The sequence below is a fragment of the Crocodylus siamensis genome, unplaced genomic scaffold (genome assembly GCF_052110815.1).
Source record: "Crocodylus siamensis isolate JL-2025a unplaced genomic scaffold, ASM5211081v1 HiC_scaffold_480, whole genome shotgun sequence".
Lineage (NCBI taxonomy): Eukaryota > Metazoa > Chordata > Crocodylia > Crocodylidae > Crocodylus > Crocodylus siamensis.
This window is the reverse complement of record NW_028324888.1, coordinates 1-17,123: the sequence shown is the minus strand read 5'-3', so window position 1 is coordinate 17,123 and position 17,123 is coordinate 1. Positions and strand designations below refer to the sequence as shown.

Sequence of the window (17,123 nt, the reverse complement as noted above, 5' to 3'; positions counted from 1 at the left end):
TACAAACTAGTCAGAGGGGACCAGCAGGCAATGGGGGAGTCCCTATTCCCCTAAGCACTACCAGGAGTAACTAGAAATAATGGTCACAAGCTGGCAGAAGGTAGATTTAAGCTAGATATCAGGAGGCGCTACTTCACGGTCAAGGCGGCTAGGATCTGGAACCAACTTCCAAGCAAAGTGGTGCTGGCCATGTCCTTAGCGCTCATGTTGGGGGGGCAGGCAGCACGGCAATACGATCTCTTCCCCCACAATGGCAGTGATTGGCTGATCAGGTCCAACAACTGTAAACAGGGCTGTAAAATATAGCAAAGCACCCCAAAATAAGCTCAGAGGTAAAAAGAGAAATCTGAGATGCATACCCACCTTGCAGAATTTCAGCCAGGACTGGTAAAGTGACAAATAACCAAAAACAAAGGTTTAAACTAGAAAGAGCTGAGCAACTTGAACTGCAACTGACTGCCCAACCTAAGATATTCAGTGTCTGGGAAAGGATAGAATATCCTGAATAAGTACAACGTATGTATTTTCTTGTCATAGAAATGTCAACATTTTTCACTGGGCAGTTTCTGAACATTGTATCCCATAAAATTTATTAGTGCTTTGATGTTTTAATCGCATTTTGGGATTAGATACAAATGTCAAATCATTGAAAGGTCATGTAAAAGAGAATTTTCCTCCTCAATATTGGTTTTGAAAAGCCAGTGGAGTGATGAGAAGGAGGATGTTGGGATACTGTGGGAACGAGGAACATAGAAGCACACAGAAATATGATTGGGCGATACATAAAGAGCTATTCTTCTATATGCCTGGGGAGAAAGAGGAAAACTTTTTATTTGAGATGTAGTTATTGTTCCTTCCCACACTGTGATGTTGATGCCGTCTAGCACTTCTCACATTTTCTTTTCCATTTTCCATAAAAGACTAGAATTGGTGCAATGTGTCAATAGAAAACTGAATAAACCTTTCAGCAGCAGCAGAGCACACATTGGTATGGAGCAGACACCTACCTGATTCCACCTTGCAAATAGGAAAAGTAATGAAGAATATGAGTAAAGCAGGCAGCGATGTGGAGACTCTGGAGATCTGGCACAATGAGGAAGGCATCTTCTTCACTGAAACTTGATCCAAAAGCACAAAGGGAAGGCAGAAAAGTATTCACCTGGAGAACATAGAGCGCTGGTTACCACCGTTGTGTACTGGATGAGATAGCAGGACAGCATGCACAAGTATACAAGGGGAACAACCTTGGGTGAATAAACTTGTGAAAGTGCACAGTTAAAACAGTCGCTGAAACAGAAATTCCAGGGTTATCCCTGATAACTCGCTCCCTTTTCCTCTAAATGAAAAATCATGTGGTGAGTCAGGTGATGAGTTTTCATTGCATTTTAGAGCATATTAAATGAATGACATCTAGAATTATAATACTGTGCTCTGTTAAAAAAGAAAACATAGGTCCAGATACAGTTACATGCCAATATACCTGTTCAAGACAACATGAGATTTGTCCTTATAGTTTCATAGTTTCATAGTAGCTAGAGTCGGAAGGGACCTAGGTAGATCATCTAGTTGCCTTGGCAGGAAAGAGCACCGGGGTCAGATGACCCCGGCAAGGTGCTCATCTAACTTCCTTTTAAAAATCCCCAGGCTAGGAGCCTGCACCACTTCCCCTGGAAGCTGGTTCCAGGCCCTAGCCGCCCTGACTGTGAAGTAGCGCCTCCTAATATCTAATCTAAACCTACCCTCCGCCAGCTTGTGACCATTATTCCTGGTCACTCCTGGCAGCGCACGGGGGAACAGGGACTCCCCCAATACCTGCTGATCCCCCCCTGACCAGTTTGTAGCAGGCCACAAGGTCCCCCCTTAACCTTCTCTTGTGGAGGCTAAACAGGTTCAGGGCCCGTAGCCTCTCCTCATAAGGCCTGCCTTGCTGACCCCTGATCATACGAGTGGCCCTCCTCTGGACTCTTTCCATATCGTCCACGTCCCTCTTGAAGTGTGGCGCCCAGAACTGGACGCAGTACTGCAGCTGCGGCCTGACCAGTGCCGCATAGAGGGGGAGGATCACCTCCCTGGATCTACTCGAGATGCATCTGTGGATGCATGACAGGGTACGGTTGGCCTTCTTGACTGCCTCCCCACACTGCCGGCCCATGTTCATCGTGGAGTCAATGACGACTCCAAGATCCTTTTCCGTCTCCGTGCTGGCAAGAGGGGAGTTCCCCAACCTGTAAGTGTGGTGCCGGTTCTTCCTCCCCATGTGCAACACCTTGCACTTATCAGTGTTAAACCCCATCCTATTCTCATCCGCCCACCGTTGCAACTTGTCACGGTCAGCTTGTAGCCTATTGCACCCTTCTAGTGCACCCACATCCCCCCACATCTTAGTGTCATCAGCAAACTTGAACAGGGTGCTTTCTACCCCCTCATCCAAGTCACTGATGAAGATGTTAAACAGTGCGGGCCCGAGGACCGAGCCCTGCGGAACCCCACTGCCCACGTCCTTCCAGGTCGAGAAGAACCCATCCACTACCACCCTCTGGGTGCGGCCCTCCAACCAGTTAGCGACCCATTTGACCGTGTGGGCATCGACACCACAGTCTCCCAGCTTTTTGATGAGGACAGGGTGAGAGACAGTGTCGAAAGCCTTCCGGAAGTCCAGAAAGACTATATCCACAGCAACCCCCTGTCTAATGATTTGGTGACCTGATCGTAAAAGGCCACCAGGTTGGTCTGACAAGACCTGCCACTGATGAACCCATGTTGGTTGCCCCTGAGCATTCATTCCCCCGCAAGGCCCTCCTGGATGTGTGCCAGGATAATTTTTTCAAAGAGCTTACCGGGGATTGAGGTAAGACTAACTGGCCTGTAATTTCCCGGGTCCTCTTTTTTTCCCTTTTTGAAGATAGGGACCACATTGGCCCTCTTCCAGTCCTCCGGCACCTCACCAGAGCACCACGAGTGCTCATAGAGCCGCGCCAGGGGTCCCGCAATGACCTCGGCCAGTTCCTGTAGAACCCTAGGGTGAAGATCGTCCGGACCAGCGGACTTGAACACGTCCAGCCTCTCCAGAAGTACCCTAACTAACTCCTCGCTAACCCCTGGCCCAGGCGTGTCTCTCCCGGGGCCCGAGGGGGGCCCAGCAGGGAGGTGGCTGAACTGGTCCCTACTTAGGAAGACAGAGGCAAAGAAATCGTTAAATATGTTAGCTTTGTCATCTGGCATGATGACTAAGTTGCCCATCGTGTTCTGCAGGGGCCCCACATTACCCGGGACCCTCTTTTTACCCCCTATGTATTTGAAGAAGGACTTCTTATTGTCCTTAATCCGGGAAGCTAGTCCTATCTCCGTCTCTGCCTTGGCCTTCCTGACTGCCCCCCTACATCCTCGGGCGACTGTAACATAGTCCTTCTTGGTGATGACCCCATCCTTCCATTGGGTGTATGCCTCCCTTTTAGCAAGGAGACATTCCCCGGATGCTCCTAGTGAGCCATGGGGGTTTATGTGCCCTCCTGCTCCCTTTGACCCTTGTTGGGATTACCTCCCTTTGGGCATGGAGGATCGTCTCCTTAAGGAGCAACCACTCACCTTCGACATCTGGCTCCCTTCCCCTCTGGGTCCTCAGCGCTTCCCCAACGATCCTCCTTAGCTTGTTGAAGTCAGCCCTCCTAAAGTCTAGGGCTGTTGCCTTGCTGCAGCCCTTTGCCACCTTACGCTGGATGGTGAATTCCAGCAAGCGATGATCACTGTCTCCCAGGTGGCCCATCACCCGCAGCCCCCTCACCAGGTCGTCACCCGTGGCCAGCACCAGGTCCAACAAGGCGTCTCCCCTGGTGGGGCTGTGCACCTCCTGGGTTAGATGGAGGTCCTACACTCTGGCTAAGAACCGACATGAGCGGTCAGACTTGGCTGACTGCTCTTCCTCCCAGCAGATGTCTGGGAAGTTCAGGTCCCCCATGATGACCACATCCTTAGCCCTCACTGCCTCTGTGAGCTGACCTAAGAATTCCTGGTCAAGCTCTTCTCCCTGGTTGGGAGGTCTGTAGTAGACTCCCACTGTTAAGTCTCTATCCCCTGGACTGCCTTTTACTCTAACCCAGAGCACCTCAGAGTGCCCCCCCCACCCCCTTGCTAATTGACGAGGAAGTATATTCCTCCTTGATGTAGAGTGCTACTCCCCCACCTTTCCTTCCTATCCTGTCCCTCCTGTATAGCCTATAGCCCTTGACACTCACCGCCCAGTCATGCGTTGAGTCCCACCACGTTTCTGTGATCCCCACTATGTCAGGGCTGGTGACAGCTAGGAGGAGGGCGAGTTCCTCCTGCTTCTTCCCCATACTTCGAGCATTCGTGTAGAGGCATTTGAGGCCTCCAACGGTTGTGCCTACTGACCCCCTAGTCTCAGCAATGCCCTGTCCCCCATCACTTACCTGTTTCTCCCTTTTGACCATTGGTCTGGGCTTGCTGGCTGTTGCTGGGCCTGGTAGTTCATTGTCTCCTCCGCCCTCATCTTCCCCCTCCCCTGACGAGCCTAGTTTAAAGCCCGCCGAAGGAGGTTCACCAACCTGGAAGAGAACACACGCTTACCTTTAGGGGAAAGGTGGAGCCCATCCCATCCCAGCATGTCTCTCATCACGATGTGCCGGTCATGGCTGAGGAAGCCAAAGCCCGCCTCGAAGCACCATTCCTGTAGCCTCCAGTTGGTCTCCGCTATGCACATCTCGTGGCGTCTGCCTCGACCGCTCACTGGCAGGATGGAAGAGAAGACCGCCTGTGCGCCCATCTCCCTCAGCACGCCTCCCAGAGCATGGTAGTCCTCCATCAGGCGATCAGGGGCTCTCCTGGCCACATCGTTAGTACCCACATGGACAAGGACCATGGGGTAATAATCGGTGGGCTGGATGATGGACTGGAGCATCCCCTTCACATCCTGAATCTTCGCTCCGGGCAGGCAGTAGACATCACGTGCTGAGGGATCCTGGCGACAGATGGGGCCCTCTGTACCTCTCAGGATGGAGTCACCAATCACGATGACGCAACGCTTCCTCCTCTTAGGCCTCTTGACTCCCGCCGCCCGCACAGGACATTGTGTGCTCAGAGTCTCCTCCCTGGTATCTTCCACTGCCCCCTCCTCTTCCAGGGCTGCCAGGGCCTCGTACCTGTTCTCCAGATGGACAGGAGGAACTGGTGCCGCAACATGGTTAATAGCCCTGGCGCGGGAGACCGTCTGCCACTCAGCAGTGGAGGGCTCATCCCGGGCTGCCCTCTGCTCGGTCGTACCACCCTGCAGAGAAAGAAAATACCTATCAATTTCCTCCTCTGCCTCATGGATTCCCCTCAGCCTGCTAACCTCCTCCAGGAGCCCCCGCACCCGTTCCTCCAGGGTCCTAAGGCGGATACCTACAGGACAGATGCAGGAGTCCCCAGTCCCTGCCCCCCCAGACCTTGCCGGGTAGTTCCCGCAGGCCAGGGGGTTGGAGGACGGCAGCCCCGCCGAGGGCTCCGTCTGGGTGGAGGCCTCGGACAAGCCCCGGGAAGGCTGCGCCCCCCCGGCAGGGGCCCTGGCAGAACTCCGTGTCGACACCATCACAGGAGTTACTGCCCTTACTAGCAGAGCAGGGGTCAGCCTCTGGGCCCCGCCTGCTCACCCGCCGGCGCGAATGCCGCCGCAAACGCCGGCGCGCTCTTACAGACCGCGCCTGTTTGCGTGCTCTGTTCGCGCGGCTCCCTACCAGCTCGGCTAAGAGGGACCCGGGGGGCTTCCCCTCCGGATCTGGCTCAGCTGCGCCGGCCCCTCAGTCCCTCAGCCCCACTTACCTTAGGGGGATCAGCTGCTGCTGCCCCCTCAGCTGCTCCGCTCGCCGCTGCTGCTCTCTCCTCCGCTCCGGGTCCAGAAAGGAGGCACACGTGTGGGAAGGGCACACGTGCGCCTGTGTCCCTCCTCTCCCCACTGCTCCTGGCCTCCAAGTCCTCTTCAAGATCATCAGAGTACTGCTGTGAGAGGGGAGACAGGAGTCCCCCCATTGTGGCTCGGACCCCTAATCAGAGCGCCAAGGCACTTGCCGCAGGAGCAGAGATGGGCGGCAGCTGGGAGGAGATCGGGGCATGGATGCAGGCACAGGTGCAGGCTCAGCAGTTTCCTAGCTGCCTGGGCCTGTATATTGGAGAGAGCTGGGGGCATGGCTTCTGAGCAGCGTGGGCTGCTCAAAAGGCGGCTGGGGAAACAGCTGGCGGCGAGCCAGGGAGAAGGGGCATGACACCAGCTGGAGGACGTCGGCTCCAGAGCTGGGAGGCTCCAGCTCTAACTTCAGCTTCCCAAAGAAAGAGTCAGCTGTCTACCTGGAGACCCCGACCAGTGAGGCAGGAGGCAGGCTCTGGGGTCGGCAGGAGACAAGGAGCCCCACTGAGATGCAGCAATCAAGTGGGACACCACTGGGGAGCAGCAGGGCTCTGACTAGGAGCTCCTGAACCGGGGCTGAGGGCAGACCCTCAACCATTCTTGGACGGCTCCAGATGGGGCATAGCACAGGGAGCCATGAGCCCCCTAAAAGGGGAGAGCAGCGATGCCGGCAAGAGGGAGCAAGCTGACAGAGCCTCAGGGTCAGCCGGGCACCAGGGCAGGGACGCCAAAACAACTGGTAGGGACAGGGCACAAGGGCGCCTGTTAGAGGGGACAGTACGAACACGTCCCCTGGGAGGGGACAGAAAGGAGCCCCGAGAGAGAGAGAGAGACAATCTCGGGAGCTCCTCCGGCAGGCACCGGTGTTTTCAGTTGAGTTATAGGTGACCCGAAAGGGGCAAGTTTATTTTCTTGAAGAGGGGAAAATCAGCCCAAAGACCAGGGGTGAATCCCTGAAGGTTCGTGGTCCAGAAGACCCAGCCCTTGCAGGGTGGGCAGTGTGGGGAAGATCTGCAGGGAACACCATCAACCCAAGCCGAAGGTGTGGTAAGGGTGGAGTAAAGGGGAGGTTTGCAGCCCCACAAAGACACCCCCAGGGTTGAAACCCCTCTGGGCCCTGCATCAGGGAACTGCCTCCCCAACAAATAACACCGAAGATATGGCAGGGGAGAAAAGGGGCAGTGCCCAGACCATCTAAGTGGCGCTGGGATAGGGCTTCACCCGGTCTTTGCTGGGGGCAAGGCAGTGACGAAGAGGTCCCCAAAGCCTTACAACACCTACCAGAGACAGCTGCATAAATAGATGTGGCAAAAGTGGGGCGTGTTGGTCAGTACTGCATAACGAGCTGTATGCTCTGCAGTGTGGAGATAGCATTTTGGCATGTCTGAGAGTTTCCAATAGTTTCACAATCCTTCACTATTTTCAACAGCCCAAGAAGCCTAAAGGAGTTTCATTTACAGACAATGATATAATTATCCCAAGGTCGCTAAATATTCCAGGATCCTAGTCTTAGACAGTCTGGTGGGATAACTGATGGAAAACAAAGACTCATTAGAAAAAACTGCTGAGATATTTGGTTACTGAGCTTGGCCATGGAAAGGCAAGTTCTGGTTTTGACAAAACGGAATGAGTGGAAATTAATATAGAATAACATAACAAGAAGTCCTTTTTTAAATACATAGGGGGTAAAATGAAGGTACCAAGTAACGTGGGGCCACTGCAGGACATGCTTGGTAACCTGGTGGTAGCACCAGGTGACAAATTTAATCTCTTTAACAGATTCTTTGCTTCCATTTTTCTGAGCAAGGACAAGGACATCCCCCCCACTGGCAGCCCAGACGGACCCAGGGGAGGTGCATCCAGGCCCAGGGTCAGCGAGGACCTAGTCAGGGAACTTCTGGAGGGACGAGATGTGTTCAAATCATCAGGTCCTGATGATCTCCACCCGAGTGCTTAGGGAATTAGCAGAGGTCATTGCAGGACCCCTGGCACAGCTTTACTAGCACTTATGGTGCTCTGGTGAGGTGCCAGAGGACTGGAAAAGGGCCACTGTGGTTCCCATTTTCTAAAAAAGGGAGGGAAAAAAGGGAGGAAAGAGTACCCAGGAAACTATAGGTCCATTAGTCTTACCTTTGTCTTGGGGAAGCTCTTTGAGAAAATTATCCAGGAGGACATCTGCAAGGGGCCAGGAGAGGAGATTATGCTCAGGGACGATCAACATGGGATCATTAGAGGCAGGTCCTGTCAGACCAACTGGGTTAGCTTCTACGACCAGGTCACAAAAGCCTTGGACGCAGGTGTCATGGTGGACGTCGTCTTTCTGGACTTTAGGAAGTCCTTCAACACCGTCTCTCATCCCATCCTCATTAAAAAATTAGGTGACTATGGTTTTGACACGTACACAGTCAGATGGGTCACAAATTGGCTGGAGGGCCACACCCAGAGAGTGGTGGTGGACGGGTCATTTTTGACATGGAGAGATGTGGGCAGTGGGGTCCCCCAGGGCTCAGTCCTCAGGCCCGCACTGTTCAATGTCTTCATCGGACGAGGGGGTGAAAACCACCTTCTTCAAGTTCACAGATGACGCTAAGATGTGGGGAGAAGTGAGCACGCTAGATGAGACGGACAGGCTACAACTAGATCTGGACAGGTTACAGAGGTGGGCAGATGAGAATAGGACAGGTTTCAATATGGACAAGTGCAAGGTGCTGCACCTGGGGAGGAAGAACCAGCACCATATCTACAGGCTGGGGAACTCCCTTCTCCTCAGAGCAGAGGCAGAAAAGGATCTTGGAGTCATCATTGATTCCAAGATGAACATGAGCTACCAATGTGGGGACGCAGTCAGGAAGGTTAACCACAAGTTGTCATGGATCCATAGATGCATCACAGGCAGATCCAAGGAGGTGATCCTCCCCCTCTATGAGACATTGGTCAGGCCTCAGCTGGAGTACTGTGTCCAGTTCTGGGCGCCACACATCAGGAGGGATGTGGACAACATGGAGAGGGTCCAGAGGAGGGCCACTCACATGATCAGGGGGCAGCAGGGCAGGCCGTACAAGGAGAGGCTACAGGACCTGAACCTGTTCAGCCTACACAAAAGAAGGCTGATCGGGGATCTGGTGGCCATCTATGAACCGGCCAAGGGAGACCAGCAGGCAATGGGAGAGTCCCCGTTCCCCTAAGCACTACCAGGGGTAAAAAGGAACAACGGCCATAAGTTGACTGACAGTAGATTCAGGCTAGAGATCAGGAGGCGCTAGCTACTTCGTAACTGGGAGCTGGAACCAACTTCCAAGGGAGGTGGTGCTCACCCCTATGCTGGGGGTCCTCAAAAGGAGGCTAGACAGCCACCCAGCCAGGGTCATTTGACCCCAGCATCCTTTCCTGCAATGGCAGGGGGTTGGACTTGATGATCTGCTTAGGTCCCTTCCAATCCTATCAACTATGAAGATTATAAATTCAAAGTGTTTCTGATTATTTCCTCTGAGGATATTCTTACTTCAAATAAGGGACATGTAGAGTTAACTGGGAATGGTTATTCTGGAATTACTCCCCCTGAACAGAAGACCTACACTGAGTGTTTTAACTTCCAGTCAATCAAAAGGGAAACACATTTGATTTGGCTTAAGACATATATGTTTGAGAAGGCTGTCCACTGCTGTGTAAAACTGGTCACAGGCTTCTGATAGGTGTCTATTCAATCCTGCACAGCAATACAGACATCAGCTTTTGTCACCTTTCTGATGCCAGAAACATTTTTATGGTGCCACAAAGCAAAAGCAAATAGGCATCCGGACTCCATGTCACACTACAATGTGTTTGCCACAAAATGTAGTAGTAATTTGTGCTGCTTTATTGTGGTGGACATCTATTTTCTTGATGGAGGGAAGGCAGTCAGCCTGGAGGTTCCCGCACTCTCCAGCCACCTCAGGCAGAAGGTCTCTGGGTTTCCGGTAACGGCCTTGTGTGCCCCAGGATTTTCCACGCAGGATCCGGCCCCTCAACCTCAGTGCCTGCATGGCTTTCCCTGCTTCCAGACATGTGCTTCCAGGATCTCTGGGGTGTGACTCTGAAAGGTGGGAAACTTAAGGTTCCCCCCTTCCAGGGACATGTCCTTGGCAATCTCTATTATGATACTGTTCTTAAGTTGACTCAAAATGACATTTTACAGTTTTTATAGGAGTTACGAAAGAACAGTACAGAGGGCAAAATCCTGTTTTGCCTCATAGACAAGTAAGTGGCACATAAGTGTCTCTTTTATGAGTATGAATCTAAATGTCATTTTACTTCACTTTTTGCTATTATAGAATCACAATTATAATATTACTTAAATCCACTGTGTGATAACTCTGAATATAGATAAACTGAAGGGAAATTCAGTTACCAGCGAGATGTAGTTAGATTCAGTTAGATTAGTAAACCAGGTGGATTCAGTTGCCACCATCTCCGCTAGCCGGTGCTATCACTACAGCTATGTCTTCACAGCTGTGGTCATGACAGCTCCAGAGTGTAGACAAATAATTGGTGAAAGTCCAAATAATTAGTGAAAGTCAGTTGAAGCCCAAAGCAGTGTTTCTTCAGGCTAACCAAGTAGCAGAGTAATCTGCACACTGATGTGGCTGCACTATTCCCAGTACTCAAGCTAACTTATTTAAAGCTAGACCTGGTAACTTCATGCTCTACCACAAACTGCTGTGTAGACAGACCCTGAATTGCTTCTCATTTAAGCTAAGTCTGGGAAACAATTGCCGCATCAGGCTGTTGAATTTTCAGCAGCTGTTTCTTGTGCTGTGCAGGAATTGCCTTCTTTCACATGGAGACGATATAATACTCAGGGGCAGGTCTGGATTTCTACCCCACCACAGAGAAGGGGCAACCCACAGAGCTGCCTGCCCTCTGCCCGAGCCCTTCACAAACTTCTGTGGGTTCTTGGGAGAAGCCCCTAACACCAAGCCTTCAAAAAAGCATGAGTAAGGGCTCCAGACCTCATAGGACTTGCCTAAAAATAACGGGCTGTAAATCTGAGTTCTGTCACCTTTTTGTTTGTGTTTAATTTCCACTTAATCTCTGACAACACAAACATTTATGTTATGAATTGCTTTCTAAAACAATTGGAAAATGTTCATAAAAAATTAAAATAAAGAAATGTCCATGCTGTTGAAAAGCTCTCATGAATAATGCTTTAAAATGTTTAGTCTCCCTTAAGATACTCCAATTCAACTTTCTGTCCTTTATTAAAAACTGTGAAGAATACTCTAATTCACCACTTGTAACGTGACTTATCCCACCAATAGGTCATCAAATCTCTCCTGAAGCTAGATCATCATTATCCCTGCGAGCCAGCTCGCCACATCTACTACGTGGGCATTTGTTAAGTCAATGCAAAATTATAATGTCTATGGAAATATTGGTCCCAATTCAGCATATATGTATTTCCATACTTACTAATATTAATGTTTTCTCCCTTTTACAAAGAAAAGTGGGATTTGTAGTTCAGGACTCTGCACGGTTGCTCATCACCGCTCACCACTTCCTCTTCCTGCTTCCAGAGGCCTCTGGGATTTGTAGTTCAGCATCACAGCCTGCAGGGCTCTGCAAGGTCGCTCCCCTTGTGCTATGTACTGACGTTACATTTCCTGTCCACACAACACATTACATTACACAATGCATACACTACAGTCTGAACTTTCATTACCTGGCTAGATCACAGCTCTTCTCCACTGAAAGAAAGAGAAATCGGGGTGAGGATTTACCTGAGCAAATGTGGCTGTAAAAGGACTCTTGGATGAGGAGCACCTGCCTCAAGCAACAGGCAGGGAAGGCCAGAGTGATGCTGGACACAAGTGGGGCAACACGTGGAAGGACTAGATGGAAACTGTCATTTCATTGAATCCATACAGACCTCGTTTATCAAAGTGACGTCAAACCTCTAAGCATAGGCGGAGAGAGAAAAAATTATACTGGGGCCGCGTACATGCGCATGCGCGCCCCTGCCCCCTGCTGGAAAGCCTGCAGGTGAAGGGCAGGGGGAGGGGAGTGCACGCCCGCACCCCCTCCCCGTCCCAGGAGCTGCTGGGACCCGACTGTCCCACGACCCAGGCCAGGGTCCCATTCAGAGTGTAAAACATTATATTTCGCAACTAATTGCCATTATAAACTAGCTGTAGGGTTTCTCCTCAGCCTTTCCTTCCAGGATTAAACAGTCCTTTTTTTCCCTTCCAAACTGATGCACGGACGCAGCACAGGGCTGGGATTGGCCAGAGCCCCCCTTCCCCTTCCTTCCCCCGGGGCAGCAGCTCCTGCCCGCTCCGCCCCGCGAGCACAAGCCCCGGCCCCTCCCGCCCCGCAGCGGCCCCTGTCTCCGTCCCTGCGGAAGCCCGGGGGGGGCGGGGGGGAGCAGGAGCCAAAACGAGTAAAACTACCGGCAGGAAATGACGGCGGCCCCCGGTGGCCAAAGGCCGGAACTGCAGAGCGAGCGCACTGCCCCCTGGTGGCAAAGGGCGGTGATTACAAGTGTTTGAGCGGATTCCTGTTTGAATGACACGAGTCCGTAGATAGGGCGATGTAAATGGGAGCGCCGCAAAATAAAACTATATCTGAGTAGTGTTTAATGCGCCACAAAGACTTTTAGAGCAGCAGGAAATTCCAGTTATGCAAACACAACTGCAGTTGTGTCAGTGCAAATGGGAAATCTCGTGTCATCTACACCTGCCTTCTGGTGCCAATTCCGCAGATACGTCTTTTTCTACTCATTAATGTTCATGGAGTTCACAACTAGTAAAACATGAGGTTTCTAGTTCAATTCACTGTGGAGATATGGTTTCTTCTGCTACTTTCAGGGATACATTTCACAGTATTTAGCTTGACAGTCAGAGCTTGAGAAATGCAGTTAAGAGAGGAAAAGAGGAACATAAGCACGTGACACTTGAATCAGAAACTTTTGGAAGGACAGTTTTTGTTTGTCCTTCCTTCATTCCAAACAAAGCTAAGCTCTTTTGCTCCATATCTACGTCTAACTTCAATCCGCAAGAAGGACAGTTTTTGTTTGTCTGATCTGACCAACCAATCAGTAACAAAATGGATTTGAATGCAGTTCATTTTGAACACACAAATAATGCAATTTTGAACACACAAATTTGAATAAAGACTGAAACAAACTATCATGGGATCATCTCATTTTTGCATTATTAAATTAACTGTGAAGAACGGTGTCTGTCAGAGGGTAAATAAAACAGCACATTCAGGTACATTTGTGTCAAGAAGCTGAAATTCACCTCCCTGATTGATCCTGCTTAGAAGTTTTGTCCTGTGTCCTATCCTCGAAGAGACAACTCCCATGTATTAAAATGGACTAAAATATTCATTCAAAATGGAAAATATTAATTTTCACAATGAATTACAGTTATAAGCTAGCTGCAGGGTTTACTAGAACTATTTCTTTCAGGATTAAACAGTCCTTTTTTTTCCTTCCGAACTGATATATGCAGTTTCCTCTTGCAGTTTCCCTGGCTGGAAAGTGAAGGGATCCCCATACAGGACACTGGAGCAATTCCAAATCCAATCAAGTGAGAATAGAGTCTGCTCTTAAAGAAAAAGCCACATTTCCAATACACTGCAAGTAGGGGCACCTAGGAACATAGGTCTGGAGGGGCCCCTAAGGCCATCCAGTTTAGTCCATTCCCAGGCACCTCTTTCCCCAAAGTTTCCTAACAATGACCCACTGCAAACTTTCATATAGAACAAGTACAAGAACCAGACCAAAGAGGACAACCCTAGAAAATGGCAGAGGTGAAAGAAGGGGACATGAGGGCACTGGCGTTACAAGGAGAGAGGAGTTATTGAATATATGCACAGAGGATCCAAAGAAGAGGAACATACCTCCTGCTGTCCGTGCCAGTCTAATGTAAGGGAGAAATCCCGATCCCTAATTTGACAAATGGTTTGACACTGAGCAGAAGAGCAGAGCAGTGTTATGATGTCTATATATCAGCAGGAGGATCAGCCCATCCCAGGCACTGCCCCTCTGTTATAGGTGTGACCACTGTCCAAAGCAAATTCAAGCCAGAGCCCAGGAGCTGGATGACAGCTTTTCCTTCCACTCTCCTACTGAAAAGTAGTTCTTCACTTTTTTCACACTGACCTAAACCATGCTGACTTCATAGAGGTAGAAAGTGAGGATCCCTGTAGCCATGTATGAGTGATAGTCCCTGAGAGCATCACCATTAGATGTTGCAGTTGCATTTTGCAGTGCTGGAGTACAGCTGGGAGGGACAGCCAGAGGTCATCTAGTCCAATCTCCTGCCTGAGGCAGGTTTCCCTCTATCCAAGCTGTCTTATACAAATGATTATCTATAGCATCACTTTGCATACTAACCCTACCCTCCAGTATATCTGTTATCCTGTCCCAGCTTGGTTTCATCTGAAAATTTGCTGAGGGTGTACTCTATGCCATCTTCCAGGTCACAGAGGAAGACAGTGGACAAAACTGGCCCCAGGACCGACTCCTGGAGCACTTCACTTGATACTGGCTGCCAACTAGACGTCGAGCCATTGATTACTACAGCCTGTGCCCGATGCTCCAGCCAACTTTCTATCCACCTTACAGTGCATTCATCCAACCTGTAGTTCCTTAGCTTGCCTGCAGGCATGTTGTGGGAAATCGTATCAAAAGCCTTGCTAAAATCAAGTTACACCACAACCACTGCTCTCCCCACATCGGCAGAGCCAGTCACCTCAAGAGAGAAAGCAATCATGTTGGTCAGGCATGACTTGCCTCTGGCGAATCCATGCTGACTGTTCCTGATCGCCTCTTCTCCTCCAAGTGCTCAGAAATGGATCCCTGGAGGATCTGCTCCATGATTTTTCCAAGCACTGAGGTGAGGAGGACTGGTCTGTAGTTCCCTGGATCCTCCTCCTTCCCTTTCTTAAAAATGGGCCCTATGTTTGCCCTTTTCCAATCATCTGGGACCTCTCCTGATCACCATGAGTTTTCAGAGATAATGGCCAGTGGCTCTTCAGTCTCAGCAGCCAAATCCCTCAGCCCCCTTGGGTGCATCCCATCCGGCCCCATAGACTTCTACCTATCCAGATTTTCTATGTAATCTCTAACCTGTTCTTTCATCACTGAGAGCTGCTCATCTCCTTTCCAAACTGTGCTGCCAGTGCAGTAGTGTGGGAGCTGCGCTTGACTGTGAAGACTGAGGTGAAAAAGGCATTGAACACTTCAGCTTTTTCTGCATCCTCTGTCACGAGGTTGCCTCCCTCATTCAGTAAGGGACTCACACTTTCCCTGATCCACCTCTTGCTACCGACACACATACCAGTATAGGATCCAGTGCACAGCTGCCTCATTTGGGAAATTGCTTCATGTCTTTATTCATCAAGGTCTCTGGAAAGACACCACGATTCAGATCTACAATGCAGGGATCATCCCCACTCTCCACTACAAGTGTGAACTCTGGATGACCTACCATGGTCATCTCCACAGCCTGTACAGGGATCACTACCTATGTCCTAGGAAGATCCTCCACTCCACATGAAATGGGAAGACTGTCACACAAACGCCAGCATCCTGGCTGAAGCCAATGTTACCAGCATGGAGTCAGTGATCCTCAAGCACCAAGTTCACTAGACCAGACATTGTGAGGGGATGCCTGACTCTTGACTCAGGACTCCCAAAACACCTGCTCAGCTCCCAGTCTAGGCTTGGCCTGAGATCTCACAGTGGCCAGAGGAACTCCTGTACGGGCATATTAAGGGAATACATGTAGGAAATGGATGTTGACTTGAAGAGCTAGAAAGTGCTGTGTACCAGCTGTCTGCCGTGATGACGTAGGCTTAGCCGATGGCCGTCCATTGCAAGGTGAAGCATACTGCCCTCAAAGCAGACAAGAGGACAGAGAAAAGACAAGTGCAGGAATCGCTGCCCACAGCCTACTTTCCCCTGAGGAAAGGCCTGTAACTGTTGTAAATGGCTCAAGGATTGGACTCTTAACTCACCTCAAGACCCATCACTGAGTCATGGCAGAGATCATCCCTGAATGAAGGGATTGGTGACAATGACATCTCTTGCTGCATGGGTCACTTTAACTCTGCATACGGACAATTTAATTCTTTAGATAAGTTGGTTTTCTCACAGTTAATATATCAGTAACTCTGAGCAGATATGCCACAGATATTTCTTACTATCATAGCCACTGTAAGAAGTGGGAGTAGGAGCTTTACTTCACATTTTCTTGATTTTCCAATTTGTGAACCTGGGTTTTTAAATGACTAGGAAGGGAAAACTGATGACTGATACAGTGGGATTTGGCCACAACCACAGAAAAGGTTTGTGTGTGTCTGGCTCATGGGCAACACAAGAAGTGATGCTACAGTCCCACTCAGACTGACATGGGAACTTGCCAGGGAAGGCGATCGGTATTGTTAATGAGGAATGAAATGTCTTAACGAAACCTGTTGGCTCCACAACATTTATGACATGGAAATAAGATGTGAAATAAATCAATCAATCACCAAACAAAAGATACTTTGATATTTATTAGCAACACCTTTATTGACTGTAATAGTGAGTCCAATTAATCACTTGGGAGTGATTGTTCAATAATTATAATCAGGGAAAAGGGCCAAAATTTGCACAAGTCATTTTTTAAGCAGTGGCAGCAGCTCCACTTCTCAGGACCGCACGCTCTGAGACAAGGAGCGCTGCAATGAACAGCAGAGCCAGGTACAGCTGCATTTCCCAACACAACCGGCCCCGGGTTTTGGTGCCTCCTCTTCGCCGCCCCTCACCCGCCCCCCGCAGCTGCACCCATCAGTGCCGGACCCCACAGGCCCCCGAGGGCCCCTCGGTCATGCAGGAAATGACCCACGGGCCGGAGACGGACCGTCCAGCTCGGCCACGTCCTGCTCTCTGTGGTCGGAGGGATGAAGAAACCCAACCTGCACGTCCAGGGTCACGGATACGGCGCAGCTGATCGTCTGCAGGGAGAGGAGTCCTCCAGGGTCATAGACATGAGCACGACTGAGGCCACAGGGGCAATTAACAGGTCCTGTCTTGCACGTTTCCTTTCCCTCTCACTGGCAGCGTCAGAGCTTGATTTTACCGTCCCACACCAGCGAACCAGGGCCTGGATCCTGCCCCCAGCGAATGAGGCTGGAGGGAAGCTGAAGATCGGGGCCCCGGTGTCAGCATCGAGAAACGACACCCGCCCCAACGTGCAGT

The 17,123-nt window shown here is 50.5% G+C and overlaps 1 protein-coding gene across 2 annotated transcripts; it reads right to left on the bottom strand.

Moving 5' to 3' along the window:
* Nucleotides 1-200: 200 nt before the first annotated feature.
* On the bottom strand, nt 201-12,199 carry LOC149851693 (uncharacterized). 2 transcript variants are annotated; one of them, XM_090030486.1, is made up of 4 exons: nt 11,653-12,199; nt 4,585-11,535; nt 1,008-1,159; nt 201-481 (listed from the first exon to the last, which is right to left on the bottom strand). In XM_090030486.1, the coding sequence occupies exons 2-3, from the start codon at nt 5,582-5,584 to the stop codon at nt 1,110-1,112; spliced, it is 1,050 nt and encodes a 349-aa protein (XP_089886612.1). In that variant the 5' UTR covers nt 5,585-11,535; nt 11,653-12,199; the 3' UTR covers nt 201-481; nt 1,008-1,109. The 2 variants fall into 2 exon arrangements, with proteins under 2 accessions (XP_089886612.1, XP_089886611.1); XM_090030485.1 differs by lacking the exons at nt 201-481; nt 1,008-1,159 and having other exon boundaries at nt 3,966-11,535.
* Nucleotides 12,200-17,123: the final 4,924 nt, after the last annotated feature.

Excerpts from the sequence above, each read along its gene's own strand:
- LOC149851693 (XM_090030485.1), bottom strand. The coding sequence starts at position 5,584 with ATGGTGTCGACACGGAGTTCTGCCAGGGCCCCTGCCGGGGGGGCGCAG.